The sequence below is a fragment of the Megascapheus bottae genome, chromosome 10 (genome assembly GCF_031878675.1).
Source record: "Megascapheus bottae isolate mThoBot1 chromosome 10, mThoBot2.hap1, whole genome shotgun sequence".
NCBI lineage: Eukaryota > Metazoa > Chordata > Mammalia > Rodentia > Geomyidae > Megascapheus > Megascapheus bottae.
The window spans coordinates 26070962-26087980 of NC_143518.1; the positions used below are offsets into that span (position 1 = coordinate 26070962).

Sequence of the window (17019 nt, forward strand, 5' to 3'; positions counted from 1 at the left end):
AATATAGCCTGGCTTGTACTTTCATGAATTTCATGACTCTGGCTAGGCCAAATAAGAGAGAACCAGCCAACAAGATTGTGCTGCTGCGGTCCTAGATGACGGGAAGCATCCTATTCACAGTACCAATACAGTAAAAACCTATTACAAGTGAAGGAATGTGATGCCACCACGCAGGCATAACATTTCCACATGAACTTGACAGTCCCTACTTCACTGAAGACATCTGTTGCTTAGCCTGGATGGAGTGTTGACCAATGCTGCAAAATTTCTTTATAGAAATTACTACATTTCACCATTACAACTTGGTAATCGTTCGTTAAAGAGCTCTATTTTCTCATGTGTCATCTAAGAAACTAACAAAGCAATAAAGCATTGCTTTTGACATGTATACATGTGAAAGGTATGATGCATTTTTTTTTGGTAGGCTTAAAACCTCCATCTAAAGAAGCATCTTCTGTACTTCCCAGCTCCTTGTCTATAGTAATAATAGTAAAGTCTGTTCACTGAAAGCCTTGAATATGGGTTGAAAAATTTCCCTAAGCAGTTCAGTCAAATTTCAACTCTATTTTTTTTTTTTTTTGCCACAAAGCACAGACAATCCCTAAGATCACTCAAGGAGACAGTTTTCATCCAATCATACTGCTGTCCAACTCATCATAGCAGGAAGTCCCAGTCCATGCCTCCAAAAGACAGAATACAGCTTCAACGCTGCAGTTAAGGACAGGCTCTTAGCAAATGGTAGCATTACATTCCTCCAAAAGATCAATTTTCTCTACTTTACCAGAAGAGAAAACCTTTCTCTAGTGACAGAGTGCAGTTGTAAATATATATATAATTCTCAGATTGCTTTAAGCTACCCTTTGCATCTAATTTAACACTAAAGCGTCATTCTTTTCTTTCCTCATACCACAAAGCATTCTCAAGAGAGAAGCACACAGACTAACATTCTCACAAGTAGCTCACCAGTGCAGGGATAACCGGCTCTCCCAAACCTGTTTTACAATCATCTATGCCTCTGTACCAAACAATTCCATAAGCCGTTGAATATTTAAGTGTTACACAAAACCAATCAAGACAAGCTAGAGATTTATTCTCCTTTTTTTTTTGTTTGCACTGGAGGTTGTAGGCAACTGTATGCTTGTAACCCTTATTAATCCTCCTCCTCTCAATCTACAGCTGCACATGTTTGGTAAGTTCTTCCTCTTAGTGCTGGATTAAGAATCTCAGAGAAACTCAGAATTACTAAAAAGGTCCCTTGAAGTTTTAAAAATCTTAGGAATGATTAAGTAACCAAACCTGATCAAATTGATCCTTTGAGCATTTATTGCAACACAATTGTGCATGATGTTTTCTGGTAAGTGCCCTGTAGTGTATTCTTTTAAAAAAAGCCAAAGCTCTTGGAGTTACCATCAATTTGCTGATGGCTGGTTTGTGAAGTCTCATGTTTATAGACCCGAGACATAGACTTAAGTGAGGTTCTTCATTGGACTGAAAATATAAACTAACATAGCAGGAAATGAAACTGTGGTTGCATTAAGAATAGTTTGAAATTTTTCAACTATGATATTGCAGGAAAAAATGTGTTTCAAACTTCATATAAAAGTTATCAAATACAGATATCAGTGGATTCAAAAATATAATCCAGGCTTATTTCACTGAAAATCAACACTTCTGATGTGCAGTATTGCTGTTATGTGAAACTAGGAGCCCCTGGAGGCTGGATGAAACTTTGGTAGTCAGCCCTAACAGGTTAATTCACTCTGGAATGGAGCCGTTCCCTTGAAACTCAAGGATGGATATAGACACAACTGTTCATAAATGTCAGTCAGGCAGTTGCAATAGGCTCTCTGCTACTCAGCATTTGTTAAACATAAAAAATGATTCCCTTTCCCTGCTCCTCTCTTCCTTAGCACAACAATCAAGCCCCCAAATGTAGCAGTACCTACTTGCTGCTTCATTTCACTTGCCTAAAGTGCTTCTGGTGATGCTGCCCATTAGAATACTGCTCCAAGATGGCTTATGACGGAAAGCAATCAGGTGAAGTATTAGGTGCTTAGTTAGGGAAAAAGTAGTGCCTAACCTTTCAGAACAACAAGAACCACCAATATTCAGTCATTTTTTTTCTTCTGAAATGTGAAGATGCAGGTCTGGCAGGGAAGGGAAAAGAAGGGATTCTTCCTCCTTACTATCACGACTACCTTCTCTCTTTCTCATTGTTGGTTGCTTTAGATGGTCAAGGCTCCTGTTCCTTTTTTTTTTTTTTTTTAGATCTGGGCAGTAACAGCCTCCAAGATGATATGGACCAAAGTCCAGTGTTCAAACATGATGGGCAGGTAAATGATCACTTATCAGTTTTGTTTAAAAAAGGTAATTTTTTCTTATAAAGTTAACAAACCAAGGCTGTTGATCCCTGAATTAGAAAGTTGATTTGATCAATTATTTTCCAAAGTATGGTGTGGGAAGGATGCTGGGTAGAGCCTTTAGTGCTTTTGTGTACTGTTGATCCTCCAGTTTGGCAACATCTTGGAAGCAATCTTCTGGTCTCATGATGTGGCGTTTTGTGAATCTAAGTATTAGTTCATGGCCCTGATGTGGGCTGCTTATAGCCCCAAAGGGAAGAGGGTCTGCCCCTTCCCCTTCACTGTTTTAATCTGGCCCAGTAGTGGATACAGAGCCCTGGGCAGTTTCCCCAGGAGCAACTGTCTCTTCTTGTGAAGGTGACTCTTCTTCACCTTGTCCTCGAGATGTGACAGTTGTTTCGGGAGAGATGCTGTGTGGCCCCTCCAGCGGTATACAGCCTGGGTGGTTTTTGCGAAAGTGCTGATTCAGGATTGCCTGGAAGGGGAAGCTTTTGCCACAAACATGACAGTGAAAGGGTTTGTTGCCTGTGTGCTTGCGGATATGATACTCTAGCTGATCTTTTCTAGTATACTTCTTGCCACACATGCGGCAGACGAATGGTGTAATGCCCATATGTAAGCGCATGTGGCGGTCCAGACTCCCTTTTTGGTTGAAAGATTTGGCACAATAGATGCAGGTAAGGCGGGGGTTGTACCGGAACCACCGCTCAGATACTTCCTGCTCTCGGAGATACTCTACATAGCCACTTACTCCCATCATTGCTGACTCTTCTACCTGTGCCAGAAGAGGAAAATGAGCAAGAACGAACCTGGATCACTAAACATACATGTTAAGAGCAATCAAACCCCCTTTTATCTGGTGTGTGTGTGTGTGTTACTAGGAATTGAATCTAGGGCTTCACATGATACCCAAGTATGATACCAGTTAGCTATATTCTTAGACCTTGCATTTTACTTCTATTGGAAAGACACACAGAAGATAACAACAACAATAACAACAAAGGGCTGGGAGTTTGGCCTAGTGGTAGAGTGTTTGCCTCGCATGCCCAAAGACCTGGATTCAATTCCTCGGTACCACATACATAGAAAAGCTGGAATGGTGCTGTAGCTCAAGTGGTAGAACTCTAGCCTTGAGGAAACCCCAAGGACAGTGCTCAGACCTTGAGTTCAAGACCCAGGGCTGGAAAAAAAAAAAAAAAACCCAAACCAAAAAAATTACAAAAAGAACTCCAGATATTGACAGTAAAACTTAAGAAAAATCTTTAGACATTATCCTATTGTCATAAAATGGGAGCAACATAATTTTTAGCCAACAAATTGCATGCTTATTAAATCTATGCTGACTGTATTACTTTACAACAATAGGAGAATCTGAGCCCACTTATATCACACCTTGAATACTAGTCTTACAATTACAGTCTAGATAATTAAGTGCTTAGATAATGTTGGACCAAAAGAACTTTTTGTGAGACTGCAATGTTCTATAATCTGTACTAGTCAACTTGAGAGCCACCAGTAATATGTGGCTATTGTACATCTGTATATGGCTAATACAACCAAGGAAGTAAAATTTTTATTTTAATTACTTTCTTTTTTTTTTTTGCCAGTCATGGGCTTGAGCTCAGGGACTGAGCACTGTCCTTGGACTTTCTCAAGGTTAGAGTTCTACCACTTGAGCCTCAGCACCATTCCAGCTTTTTGCTACGTATGTGGGGTACTGAGGAATCGAACCCGGGTCTTCGGGCATGCTAGGCAAGCACTCTACCACTAGGCCAAACTCCCGGTCCCATATTTTAATTACTTTCAATTAATTAAAGTATTAACTCAAGTAGCCATATGACATATGGTTAATGGTTACTGTATCAGATATCAGATAGTTACGGAATATATAATGGCAACTACTATATAAATTACATTTATGAGCCAGGTGCTGGTGGCTCACAGTATATTACCTATTGATGAGGCTGCGATTTCAGGATCACAGTTCTGAGAAAGCCTGGGTAAACAAATCCTTGAGACCCTATCTCCAACTAACTGAAACTGAAAGCATGGTTCAAGTAGTAGGACACTAGCCATGAGCAGAAAAAGCTGAGCATGAGCCAGGCATCAGTGGCTCATGCTTGGAATCCTAGCTGCTCAGGAGGCTGAGATCTGAGGACCATAGTTCAAAGTTAGTCTAGGCACAAAAATCCATAAGACTCTTATCTCCAACCAGAATAAAAACAGAAGTGGCACTGTGGGCTGTCCCTCAGCTCTTCAGCTCAAACCCTACCCCTGGGCCTTGGCGTAGTCCCTGAGCTCTTTTTTTTTTTTTGTCAGTCCCGGGCTTGGGCTCAGGGCTTGAGCACTGTCCTTGGACTTTCTCAAGGCTAGAGCTCTACCACTTGAGCCTTAGCACTATTCCGGCTTTTTGCTACGTATGTGGGGTACCAAGGAATCGAACCCGGGTCTTCGTGCATGCTAGGCAAGCACTCTACCACTAGGCCAAACTCCTGGCCCATCCCTGAGCTCTTTAGTTCAAGGCTACCACGCTACCCTTGAGCCAAGCCCCACTTCTGTTTTCTAGAGGTTAACTGGAGATAAGAGTTACTGGTCCTTTTGTGTCGGGCTGGCTTTGAACCTTGATTCTCAGATCTCAGCCTCCTGAGTAGCTAGGATTACAGGCGTGAGCCACCGTGCCTGGCTCAGCCAAATACATTTTTCAAAAAAAAAAAAACCCATCCTATTTAATGTATTACTTTTATTTAAAAATTAGTGTATTACTTTTATTTTAAAATTTTAGTGTATTACTAGTGTATTCATGTATTACTTTTATTTAAAAAGTTTCCAAAACTGGAGATTTCAGTGTTTACCATCAAACTGTGGATATCACAAAAATAAGTCCTTGTCTAGTAAATGCAGTTCTTTGTCTAAGAATTCTCTATGACGTATGCATAATAATAAAATCTACCATTTTTGTACTTATAGGTAAAATTCCCATTAAGACACAGAGTTATAATTAAAGTTAGAAAATACTGTCTCTGCTTTCATGATATCAATGTAATAGGAAACATGAAAAGAACACAAATAATAACAAAGAAACTTATATGAGTTAGGGAAGAATTAGGAAAAATTAAAAGTTTGGTGATTTAGCTCAGTGGAAGAATGCGTGTTTCAGGAGAGTGAACCCTAGGTTGATCCCCAATACCAGAAGGACAATTATATTGCATTGGGTACAAATGTTATAATGATTTAAGAAGGGAAGATCAAAGAACATTCATTGCCTTATACAAACACAGGAATTAGGCATTGAGTGGATTCATTTAGAATGGGAATCTCAGACTCAAAGCATAAAGAGAAAAATAATCGGATGGGATTGCTACAACAGAGAACATTGACTTGCTTGAGATAGTGAATGCTGACAAGTAGCAGGAAAATCTGAGTCAGAAAGATTGTAACCTACATGGCTAATCAAGTCAAGTATTTTCACCTTTCATGTGATAGAGTCAGAAAAATAAAAGATACATGCATATAAAATAGCACACTCATAAAAATTTTACAAATATATAATATGGTATATAAATAACTGTACATACACAGTATTATAATATCACACACACAATCAGAATGTAGTCTAAGTCCTAAATCATCCCTAAGTAGCATTTAGGGGTTAATTTTACTTTCAGGTCTACAGATTAGTCTCTGTGATGAAAAAAGTGTTCTACAATGTATAATTTTTTTTTCTGCTTCCCAAATTCTGCTTCTAGCATGTTCACAAGTAAGAATGTAAAAGAAAAGTAATTATTCTATTTAGGAGGTGGAAATAGGGACGACTGAAGTTTGATGCCAGCTGAGCAAAATATTAGCAAAATACCATCTCAAAGAGCAAGCTGGGTATGGTGGCACATACTGGTAATCTTAGCTGTAGGGTAGGTATAAATGGGATCAAGATGTCTGTTGGCAATAAGACCTTCAAGACCGAACCAAAATAAAACAAGAGATGTAGCTCCAATGATAGATCACCGGCCAAGCAAGTTCAAGGCTTTATGTTCAAACCTTGATATTATCAAGAAAGAAAAATAAAAATGAAATATAGTATCTTTCGATACTGATACATATGCAGCTTCCCTTTCTTGTTATATTTTGTTCAGATACATAGCATTTCCTTTAACAAACATAGTAATCTCAACAACTACATACCTGGGAGCTGGGCTGCTTAGGTTCATCCATTCTCCCAGGAGATTCACTTCTGGCTCTATGTCTCTCTGTCATGGGAACAACACTTCCGGATGGACTAAATCTGTTAGAAGAGATGCATAAAAGGGACTAACTTCTATTAGTTCAAAAAACTTGAAAAATGGTGGTTCCTCCCCGCCTCCACTTTATCTTATAACTAAGGTAGGAGGATCAAACCAAGCTACAGATGAGGGAGAAATACTTTTACAGAGTCAACATGAGAGCTGATCTGAAGTAAGATAAGAAAGGTTTGGCCTAATAAATTAAAAAAAATACAAAATGACAGCAATAGTCCTTTAAGAAGGTAAAGCTAAGGCTAAATATAAGCAACTTACCTAAGTTCTGGGAGAAGGGTAAAAGAATAAATAAACACTGGGTCTTTCAATTTTTTTTCTTCGGTGCACCTATTGGGTATTTGGTTGTTCTTTCCTCTATATCTAACCTTAGGCTAGATATAGATCATGGAGATTAAATATCTTTTACTTTACCTGGTACAACTTCCAATACAGTTCTTAACACAGGAGGGTTAACAGTGTTAATACTGGGGATGCAAAAGTTCTGTGCTCAAGCGTATTTTAACTACTAATGGCCCTTGATAGTATTCAAATCAAGACCACATAAATGGCTGCATTATACTACTGCTATCTGTAACATATTGTTTCTCAAGATCCCCTGTAAACCAAAGTAATAGCTTCTTTACTTCTCATTAAGGTCAGTCCTGGAGCCTAAACTCAAGGCTAGTACTATACAACTTGAGCTACAGCTCCACTTCCAGCTTTTTTGATTAACTGGAGTTAAGAGTCTCCAGAACTTTTCTGCCCAGACTGGTTTCAAACCAGTTCTCAGATCTCAGCCTCCTGAGTAGTTAGGAATACAGTCTTGGGTCACTGGCACTCAGCCTTCAATCTCTTTTCAAGAGAGAACAGGGAACTGGAGATAAGACTTATGGAGTCATAGCAAGTGCAAGGCCATAATTCCCAATACTGCCAAAAACAAAAACAAAACAAAATAGTTATTACCAACCTGTTAGTAATATTTCTATCCACTGATGTAGATCAAAGCTAGTCCTGTTTTCACCAAGAAGAAATATTATAACAAACACTATTTATTAGAAAGAAAAAAATGAGATATATAGGGCATAGTAACAATGGGGGAAAAAAAGAGTGGGAACAACAGCTATCCATGAAATACAACAGAAAAGACATGACCGCATAACACTTGAAGACGTCAAAAAGCTTTCCTCTGTAAATTAACAGTTTGACAGTACCATATTTCCTCTAATATGGCAGGTGGGGCCAAGTAAAACAGAGTAATTCTTCAAAGATGACCTACATGTGTACAAACATTGGGTGCCAGGCTGACGATCAGTTCCCAGCCTGGAAAATCCCAAGGAAGTCCTGGCAATGGCTGATGTTACTGTGATTGCACACGCTATTCTGATTCATGGGAGTGTCTGACTTTACTATAGTTCTCCCACTATAGTGAATACTTCTGGATTAGGAGCTTCTTGCTTTTTTTTTTTTTTTTTAATGTATGTCTTGGGGCTCTCTTCAAGTTTCCCCAGTATTAATGTATTTTTGGCTAAGATCAGTGCCCCCTTAATGTCAACACACCAGCCATTAGACAGAACTTACCTGTCAACTTCACTGCTTGTTGGCCTGGCCACTTTGGCTCCTGAAGACGCTAACGTGTAACCCTCCTGCCCTCCGGAGGCATGGCCCGTGGTGTCGAGCACCATGGCTGTGACTTCCTCCGCACTACTCCCATCTTCTCCAGAGGGCTGATTCTCAGTCCCAAGCCATTCCTCTAGATTTTCAGTTTTGATGTGCACTGCTCCAAGAACCCTAACTTCATCGTCACTTGGGCCGCCCCGGTCTGCTACTCCCGTCTCCACATACCACTGTCCTGCTCGGTTGATGCGAAGTATGGGCTCCCGGCTCTCTACATCGGAACTCTGCTCAATTATCTGAGGGCTGGTAGACTCATCAGGGGGACTTAACTCTCTGATGTCCAGCACAGCACTAACCTGTCCACGGCGGTTTCCCTTTTGGGAATTATGTCTTGGGCTAATTGAGCGGTTTAAATTTGGTGTAACTCGGTGGGACTCTGGAGGTCTCTCTTGATGTTTTGTCCTAGTTTGGCTTAATTCTGCTTCCACCTCAGCCACATTAATTTTGAAATGAATGCCCTCCAGGATTTGTGTACACTTATCGATAATATGCTGCATCTGCAGAAAACTGGCAGCTGTTAGGTAACTGATGATATCAGCCAGTTGCAGGCAAATCCGCCCTGTGTAACAGAAAGAAAGGAGCTGTTCAAAAACAGTAGGGTTCTTGATGACTGAAATGGAGACAGTACTCATCTCATTCAAGGACATGTGATCCCGGAAATAGGGGGAGCTGGCAGCCAGTACTACTTTGTGAGCCCGAAAAGCTTGTCCTTGTACATTGACCACAATATCACAGAGACGGCCCTGCATGCGCAGCTGGTTTAGATGGCTCAGGACAGAGTTGCTGAAGTCAGGGATCTCCAATTGTATGTTCCCACTTTTCTCCATGATCGTGCCTGAAGGTATGGGCAGGCATTCAACCCCGCTGAAAGAAGAAATGATATGCTCATTAACGACCTTACTCTCCTGATATTTCCTAATTCAAGCACACTTAAAATACAATTTAATATAAATTCTAAATTTTTGAGTAGGGCAGGACAGCACATGCCTGTAATATCAGCACTCTGAAGCTGAGGCAGGAGGATCATGAGTTCTAGGCTAACCTGGGCTATGGTTGCAAGACCTTGTCTCAAGATAAACAGATTAAAATCTTGAAGTACAAAGGTATTTTATGTTTAGATATAAAAACAGAATCACTGGCGGATTGTTTTTAGTATAGATTTCACAGCAAAGTAACTGAAAAACTACCAATAAATAAATAAATAAATGCCAGCAGGGCAGCTCACTCCTGTAATCCTAGCTGCTCAGGAGGCTGAGATCTGAAGATCAAGGTTCAAAGCCAGCCTGGGCACAAAAGGACCTGAGACTCTTATCTCCAATTAACCTCTAGAAAATGGAAAGTGGGGCTTGGTTCACAGGTTGAGTGGTAGTCTTAAGCTGAAGTGCTGAGGGACAGTGCCCAGGCCTCCACACTATGAAACAATTATGGTATATTTTTCTCTTCTTTTCTGTTTTTTGTTGGGGCTTGAACTTGGGGCCTGAGCACTGTCCCTGAACTCTTTTGTTCAAGGCTAGCATTCTACGACCTGGAGCCACTCCATCACTTCTGGTTTCCTGGTGGTTAAGTAGAGATAAGAATCTTATGGATTGCCTTGCTTGGGCTGGCTTTGAACCATGATCCTCTGATCTCAGCCTCCAGAGTAGCTAGGATTACAGGCTTGAGCCACCAGTGCCTGGCTTATATTTTTTTTACTAATAAAATATACAACAAAGAAGTCAATAAAAGGGTTGGGGAGGTATTAATCATAGTGGCAGCATGACAATATTAAAAAAAAATCCCTTGACAACTTTTCTATGAAGGAGAAAAGCAAGTTTCTTGGGTACATGCAATTACATACAAATGAACGGGTTAGATATCGCCCAGTACTTCACTACATGCAGCATGCATTACATTTATTACTTTATACAGTGACTAATATCCCACATGAATGTAGGCCAATATGTTTAAGCTTACCAGAGTTCCCACAAAAATCTTTTGGATATGGGACTCTGAGGCAAACTCTAAAGAAAAATTCCACCACTCTTGTGCAGACTCAATCAAGATGCAGAGAACTTCTATGCTCGAATGCTGGCATACCTCATGTGATGAACCTTTAATTACCTTTAACTAAAGAAAAAAAAAAAAAGAAAGATGCAATAACTTGACGCCCAGTTCTCAGGAAAAATTAAGTAAATGTGCTCTATCCAAAAATGAAGTTGGGGGATTTCACGGTGGTGATTAGTTATTGATTTTGAAAGTTCCCTAGAGATGGTAGAAACAAAAACATTTACAAACATGGTCCAAACGTAAGATTGCAGTAGTTAACAACAGTTTGTATACATCCCAAGAGGAAGACAATAATTTAATTGCAAAGGGAATTTAGAATTTTTTTTTATCACACGGTGACGTAAGACCTGAAAACTTGAGGAATTTATGCGCAGAAGTACACACTACGGTCCCGGACTTTCCAACACGCCCATCATTACACAGGGAAGTACATCTACTCCTTTCAAGAACTAACTTTAGCCAATCTGACCTTTTTCCATAGAGTTACTGTTTGTTTTGAAACTTTTAATCCAATAAGAGCCTCGGTCGATGCCATCTCGAATTCTGAGGTGTTTATTTTGGAGCCTACACCAGCGGCCTTTTTTGTTTGCTTTTTCCGTCAATTCCCCCGTGAGGAAGCCCCAGGAGTAAAGTCTTTTTCTCTACCGTCGGCCCTGGAAGGGTGAAGCTGGAAGAGGGAGAATTGGGAACGGCATGGGGCGGGCGACTCCGGCGCGGGGGCAGCGCTGGGGAGCTCGGAAGCGTGGGGCGCGGGGGGTGTCACCCGGGAGCCGGGAGGAGAGCGGGCTCGCAGGTGAGCGCGCGGGGCGGGAAGGGGGCGGCGCCCCGGGACGGCGCCCGGGCGGGGAGGTGCCCCGAGGTGGGTGTGTGCGGCGGGGTGTGTCCCGTCCCGCCGCGCCGGGGAGGGGGCCGCCCAGCCCGGGGTCGTGAGGGAGGGGCCCGGGAGGGGGCGGGTCCGGCCCAGGAACCCGGCTCCTGGCCAAAGAGGTGGAAGGTCGTCGGGCACCTGGAGGGGAGGTGGCGGGAAGTGGCCGGGCGTCCCAGAGGCGGGCTGCAGCGGAGACCAGGCCAGGTGACCTCGGTGCAGGGGCAGCTGGACCGGGCTGCGGGGCCTGAGCCCGAGTCTCAGAGCTGTACCTACCTCCGGGGGTAGAAATGGGCCGGAATGGGCCGGAACACCGTCCCGGAAGTGAAACCCCCCGCCCCCTCCCCCGGAGCGGGCGACGTGCCGGAAGGAAATCACTCACCCTTACACCGCCCCCCTCCCCGCCCCGTCCCTCCCCCCCACGCCCCGTGCTGTCCCTCCTCGAGCCCCCCTCCACTCCGCTCTTCCTCCTGGGCTGGGAGAGGGCGGGATCCCCGCGTCAGACGCGCGCCCGTGTCCCCGCCCATCAGGGCGAGGTCTGGCGGGAGCTGCGGGGGAGGGTCATGGGGGCGGAGAGGAGATGGGGCCAGTGGAGGGGGTGGGGAAGGGGGCGGGACGCCGGAGAGCGTGCGTCATGACGTCACGCCGAGACTATCTATATATACGGGCCTCCGGGCGCCATTTCGGTCTTTCGGCGCTGGCGCTTTGCAGTAAGCTGGCAGGTAAGTGTCCTCGTGAGCATTGCAGTCCTGCATTGCGCAGCTCAAGCCTGCATGGGCTGGAGCTGGCTGGCAGTTTGGGAGCCCTCGGGAGTGTTCGATTGGCGTGGTTCCACGAGCTGGAGACGCGATTGCGCGTTGGGTGCAGACTCAAGTAGAGCTGCCGCTGGGAGGCCGCAGAAGGCTCGCGTGGCCTGCCTGTGATGAAGCCTGTGTTGGTAGGGACATCTGAGAGTGCTGATGAACGCCAACGACTCTGACGGCAGGGCCTGCAGCCATCTGAACAGGCCTATTTTGGGGTACTGAACTCCTGGCTCATGGCGCCCAGTCATAAGACAAGGCTGCATTTCGAGCCTTATGGTGATTAACTGGAGGCCTACCGACTTACCGAGCTACCTTCCTACTGCTAAGCGCCGACATAAGTAACCTGAGTAGATGTGCCCACGTAAGCCGCTGCATTTTGCGTGGCCGTACTCCGGTGACGAAGCATTAAAGGGAAAAGTGGCCTTTAGTTCGCAATGCACCATTGTTCCCAATGGTGCACTGTGTGCACTGGTAGGAATGAATGCAATCAGTAATCGATTAGGGAGGGAAGGGTAATGCAAAGATGGCAAAGGTTAGAGGTTGCACGTGTTAACTGAAGCATTTTGTTGACTTCCAGGAATGGCTCGTAGCGTGTGCAATGTGATGCATGATGACATACGGTGGACAGGTAAGTTAGTTGAACTGAAACTCAGTTCCTTAATGCACAGCCTGTGATGGTGAGAGTAGTGGGCAGAAGGGATTTCTGAAAATGCTTTCTGAGGCTTTGATGGTTCAGAGATTGGGAATGCAGCATAAATTCTAGGGAGTAATCTAAATTTTTTTTTTGCTTTTTAGCAAAAGACTCAAGTTTGAGAAATGAGGTGAGTTACTGAAACATACAATTGCACTAGTATAGATTGAAGACAAGTGGGCCAAAGTGATGACATTATATTTGCTACTCTTGACAGTAAGGATGACGATTAATATAACCACCATTAACGTAACTGAGGCGCACAGTGTAGAGGCAACAGCCACTCACAGGAGATTGCCATTGAATTTAACTAAAGTATTTTTTTGTAGGCAGTGAGGCGGGAGGACTAAGCCAGTCTACCCATGGGTGCAGGTGAGGAACCATACATTCTGTATTCATATGGGAATATCAAACTGACTAGTACTTTGGCTAAAACAATTCCAAGTGCAGCAGATCATACCATCCCAAAATTCAGTGGATAAAATGACAATACTTCTATTGTTAGTGGGATTGTGAGGTATTGATAACAAGTATACAGAAGTGCCAGCTGTACTTAGGTGTAATTTCATTGTTTTGTAGGCTCTACTGGAAAAACTCTCATCTATGGTAAGTAAAATTGTAAAATGGGTGGCTGGGAACACAGGATAGAAATGGTATTAGTATGGTACGCTGTACAGCATAACTACAGTGTACTGGTGCCATTTCTGTCTTTTTAAGTTTGGTAGCCTGCATGATGAGAAGCAAATGCTGACTGAACATGAAGGTCTTATTAGCTCTAACTGATTTCAGGCACAGTTAGTATTAGGGGTAGAGGCCTCTTTTGTACTTGTTCTAATAGTACTCTTTCTCCATTAGGAGCTATTTGTGCAGTCTGCTAGATTCTAGTAAGTAGGGGAAGTGGATGGGTAGGAAATCATAAGCCAATAAAGTTGCATGCCTACTAAACTCTAACATCATGTGTCAGGAATGCTAATGTTGCCCTTTCAGTGAGCATGCTCTGATCTCAGGGTGCTTGTAATGATGTTGATCAAATGTCTGACCTGAAATGAGCATGTAGACAAATTTTAACACTGAAAAACCCTGAAAAAAGACAATTGGAGAAAAACTGGATCCTAACATTTCTTAATGAAAGCCGTTTTTGTTTCAGCCACTTGCTTGAACATTTTGAACCCCTTGCTCCTCGGTAAGAACCTTAATAGTTCATTGTTTTCTGGAATCTTGTTTATGGTTCAAGAAAGTATGTAGTCTTGACTACACTTTATGCCGAGCCGTTTGTATTAATTAGTATGCTGGGCAGGCTTCTTATCACTGAAATCCTAGCCACTAAAATCAGCCTGAGAGCTGAGGCTCTGTGCTTGCAGAAAATCCCCATGAGACCCATTTCCAATTAAACACTGAAGTGAAGCTGTACAGTAGTCCATAGAGGTTCAGGGATTGCCCATGGCACAGAGTTAGACTCAAAACTAACACCTAACATTTATTTTGAGAGTATGTGTAAAGGTGAATAGTTTTCAGCTCTTCATGTTTACATTTCCAGGTGCCAAGTGGAGAATCTGAAAGAAAGGTACGTAATTTACTAGAATACTATATTTTGAAGCAATGTAACTGTTCATGATGATTTAACTTAAAACAGATGGGAATCTCTCTGATTAGATAATGAAGAGTAACTTTTGAAACTGAAACAGTCAGTAGAATTTGGTTGAGTGTATGCCTCCTAACAATCCGTTGCTGAGTCAGTGTAAATTTCTACAGGTATGAGAAATCTGCCTTACCACCATCAGCATATAAGGTGATTTGAAGCCAAGGTAAGGGATCAGGCAGAGTGCCTTTTATATGCCCTCCTATGCTAATTGGGCCTGAAACCCTAGGGTACATACTTAGCACCTGGCTATAGCACCTAGCTATATGGTTGTTACTATTGGCAAGACTCCCTTGACTTGCATTGGCTATAGCACCTAGCTATATAGTTGTTATTATTGGCAAGACTCCCTTGACTTGCATTCTAGCAGCCGATACAATGATGATAACATAGTTCAGCAGACTCACCACTGATGAACAATCCTATGTCTTTCGCTCCTATCTGATGTATCTGGCTACAGTATAAGTACAACTTAATTGTGAAGCATGCTGTGTGTCAACGGGAACTGATCTATACAAATGTTTGGTCCAATAATTATAGGAATGGGGTTTAACAGTGAAGTTGTGATGGAGTGAGACTGGACAAGGTGGATTTCCAATTTTGCAGTACATGACAGTCCAGCATAACTGCAGGTTAGTATTTGGCATGATTATAGGTATTGCTCACCTGGGTATTTTGGGAGATGACAGCTACCTCACTGCATGGGGTTAATTCTTGCATTTATGCCTGTATTTCTGATTCTAGAGCTAAATGGCATAAATAGGATTTAGGCAGACTGTCAGGTTCAGCTAGGAAAAAATTAACCATTGACAGCTCAACATGAGTCTTTCTTCAAAACAGGTGGACAATTGCTTCACTTGCAAGCAGAAGGTGAGCATTTTTTTTGTTATGCCATGATTTAGAATGAATGTAACCAGTGATGTGATGATTCTGCCAAATGAGGTAAAATGATATCACACAAAACCGTTCCATTTTGTTTCTGAGGTTACCATATCAATAACTATCAAACATATAGGCGTAACCATGATTACTGATTTAAGTTTTTGTTTTCATGTAGGTCCACAGCAGTAATGAACCTGACACATCTGAAATTATAAAGGTGAGGATTCAAAATTTATCATCCACAGCCTAATATCAGAATATATGATGATCTCAACCGAACTTGAACTCTCTCACTGACAACTTGATGACACCAAGAGATCTGATATTCTGTTTTCTGTAAGAAATTAAATTAAAATGTGGAAGCATGTCTTAAAACCAATGTTCTTATTGCAGGTAGCTGGCTGCCTGGATGATCTGGGAGAAAAAACTAAAAATATGTTATTAAAAATAAATCTGTGAACCACTTTGAGTCATGTACTGGATTTTTAGTGCTTGTGTTCTACCATGGGGGAACATCCTGGGTTCCAACTCTGTCCCACTTACACAGAGCTGAGTGAGTGTAGCTGTGGCTCTAGCGGTTGAGCTGTAGCATGGAAAAAACCAAGGACAGTGCCCAGTCCATTGGATTGTCATTGTGGCCTATGGTATGGTTTGGGCTGGTTAGGGAGATGGTGCTGTTATCTATGACTATTTCCAGGGAACTAGTTAGACCCAGGGATCTCTTTAACATGACAAAAATAAGTGGCTCTGCACCTTACTAGCAGTATTTTTTCTATGTATGGTGCATGACTAACCTAAGCACTCACCACACACACAGCTCTTTAAGTGGAAAAGGGATCTTTGCATTGGCTGAACAGGTAAATCTTAAGGGTGGGTCGTTCCTGGAAACCTAGGCATGGGTTGCAGCCACACCCACAGCTGCCAGTATGGAAATCTTCATCCAGGGCACAACCCGTGTCACAGGATCAAATGAAATGGCTTGGAGCAGTGTTTAGAACTGTTTAGTACAAATTGGAAGCTTTGAGCTGGGTTCACATGAATACAAATGGCTCAGAAGTTTTCAGTTTGAAATCATTGGTGAGGCATCAGGAATTTTGTCTGTCAGCATTATGCTCATGATTTAGCTTTCCAAATATCAAGAGTGCCTTTATATACTGATTAGACACAAATAGTGAGAACCTAGCAGAGCACTGGTGGCTCACGCCAGTAAGTCAAAATCAGTGCTATAGCTAAATGGTGAAGAGCACCCTTGACTGTCGAAAACCTTGTGAGACCCTATTCCCACAGCAAAGAAAACCTGGCATTTTTTTGGGGGGAAGGGCAGATCTTGACATGCAGCACAATGTTCCTGCTTCCTTTGAGGGGTGAGCTCCTAAACTTTAATTTTTTTCTGGACTGTCTTTGGACAATGCTGACAGTTGAGCCAACCACTTTTTCTGTGGTTCCGGCAGTCCAGGCTTTGTGCATATGGAAGCAAGCACTCAGCCACTAGGCCAAACTGGCCCCTTTTGTGGCTTATTTGCCAGTTTTGCATTTGAGCTCAGAATGTGAGCTCTGTTGAACCCTATCAATTGAGCCACAGCACCACTTCTAGCTTTTTCTATGTGGTGAGTTGTACATTTTCCATGTGCCCAGGTGGGTCTTCATGAATGCTAGGCAACCACTCTACCACTAGACCAAACTCAGACCTCGTGACTCAATTCTAATTTTGAGCTTATTGCCAGTTGAAAAATCCCTATAAATTCAACTTCCCAGTGTTCAGAGGCAAGCAGTTTCCCAAAGGGCTTT

The 17019-nt window shown here is 42.6% G+C and overlaps 1 protein-coding gene, 2 long non-coding RNA genes and 9 other non-coding genes across 16 annotated transcripts; 11 read left to right on the forward strand and 1 right to left on the reverse strand.

The window, feature by feature from the left end:
* Nucleotides 1-2230: 2230 nt before the first annotated feature.
* Nucleotides 2231-11610, reverse strand: Zbtb37 (zinc finger and BTB domain containing 37). 4 transcript variants are annotated; one of them, XM_090340400.1, is made up of 6 exons: nt 11493-11610; nt 10821-11018; nt 10259-10411; nt 8210-9169; nt 6540-6639; nt 2231-3135 (listed from the first exon to the last, which is right to left on the reverse strand). In XM_090340400.1, the coding sequence occupies exons 4-6, from the start codon at nt 9130-9132 to the stop codon at nt 2647-2649; spliced, it is 1512 nt and encodes a 503-aa protein (XP_090196526.1). In that variant the 5' UTR covers nt 9133-9169; nt 10259-10411; nt 10821-11018; nt 11493-11610; the 3' UTR covers nt 2231-2646. The 4 variants fall into 4 exon arrangements, with proteins under 4 accessions (XP_090196526.1, XP_090196525.1, XP_090196527.1 ...); XM_090340399.1 differs by lacking the exon at nt 11493-11610 and adding an exon at nt 11358-11482; XM_090340401.1 differs by lacking the exon at nt 10821-11018.
* A 514-nt stretch (nt 11611-12124) lies between these two features.
* Nucleotides 12125-12204, forward strand: LOC150057742 (small nucleolar RNA SNORD74). The gene has a single exon (XR_016536907.1). It is a non-coding gene; the product is annotated as a small nucleolar RNA SNORD74 (small nucleolar RNA).
* Nucleotides 12205-12593: 389 nt separating this feature from the next.
* Nucleotides 12594-13359, forward strand: LOC150057743 (uncharacterized). The gene is made up of 3 exons (XR_016536781.1): nt 12594-12647; nt 12815-12840; nt 13040-13359. It is a non-coding gene; the product is annotated as an uncharacterized LOC150057743 (long non-coding RNA).
* LOC150057744 (small nucleolar RNA SNORD75) lies at nt 12686-12743 on the forward strand. The gene has a single exon (XR_016536927.1). It is a non-coding gene; the product is annotated as a small nucleolar RNA SNORD75 (small nucleolar RNA).
* LOC150057745 (small nucleolar RNA SNORD24) lies at nt 12890-12971 on the forward strand. The gene has a single exon (XR_016536966.1). It is a non-coding gene; the product is annotated as a small nucleolar RNA SNORD24 (small nucleolar RNA).
* Nucleotides 13360-13388: 29 nt separating the features above from the next.
* Nucleotides 13389-14597, forward strand: LOC150057746 (uncharacterized). Of its 2 annotated transcripts, XR_016536783.1 has the most exons (4): nt 13389-13594; nt 13858-13893; nt 14248-14274; nt 14463-14597. It is a non-coding gene; the product is annotated as an uncharacterized LOC150057746 (long non-coding RNA). The 2 variants fall into 2 exon arrangements; XR_016536782.1 differs by lacking the exon at nt 13389-13594 and having other exon boundaries at nt 13671-13893.
* LOC150057747 (small nucleolar RNA SNORD44) lies at nt 13436-13495 on the forward strand. The gene has a single exon (XR_016536908.1). It is a non-coding gene; the product is annotated as a small nucleolar RNA SNORD44 (small nucleolar RNA).
* LOC150057748 (small nucleolar RNA SNORD78) lies at nt 13723-13788 on the forward strand. The gene has a single exon (XR_016536929.1). It is a non-coding gene; the product is annotated as a small nucleolar RNA SNORD78 (small nucleolar RNA).
* Nucleotides 14314-14397, forward strand: LOC150057749 (small nucleolar RNA SNORD79). The gene has a single exon (XR_016536937.1). It is a non-coding gene; the product is annotated as a small nucleolar RNA SNORD79 (small nucleolar RNA).
* A 122-nt stretch (nt 14598-14719) lies between the features above and the next one.
* LOC150057750 (small nucleolar RNA snR60/Z15/Z230/Z193/J17) lies at nt 14720-14802 on the forward strand. The gene has a single exon (XR_016536909.1). It is a non-coding gene; the product is annotated as a small nucleolar RNA snR60/Z15/Z230/Z193/J17 (small nucleolar RNA).
* Nucleotides 14803-15260: 458 nt separating this feature from the next.
* On the forward strand, nt 15261-15336 carry LOC150057751 (small nucleolar RNA SNORD47). The gene has a single exon (XR_016536948.1). It is a non-coding gene; the product is annotated as a small nucleolar RNA SNORD47 (small nucleolar RNA).
* A 148-nt stretch (nt 15337-15484) lies between these two features.
* LOC150057752 (small nucleolar RNA SNORD81) lies at nt 15485-15561 on the forward strand. Its single transcript, XR_016536902.1, has one exon. It is a non-coding gene; the product is annotated as a small nucleolar RNA SNORD81 (small nucleolar RNA).
* Nucleotides 15562-17019: the final 1458 nt, after the last annotated feature.

Bases quoted from the DNA above. Each gene is read 5' to 3' on its own strand.
- Zbtb37 (XM_090340402.1), bottom strand. From the start codon at position 9,132: ATGGAGAAAAGTGGGAACATACAATTGGAGATCCCTGACTTCAGCAAC. The intron at 6,640-8,209 runs GTAAGTTCTGTC...CTCTTCTAACAG, and splicing joins ACAAGCAGTGAAGTTGACAG to ATTTAGTCCATCCGGAAGTG. The intron at 3,136-6,539 runs GTATGTAGTTGT...CTTCTGGCACAG, and splicing joins CTAAGCAGCCCAGCTCCCAG to GTAGAAGAGTCAGCAATGAT.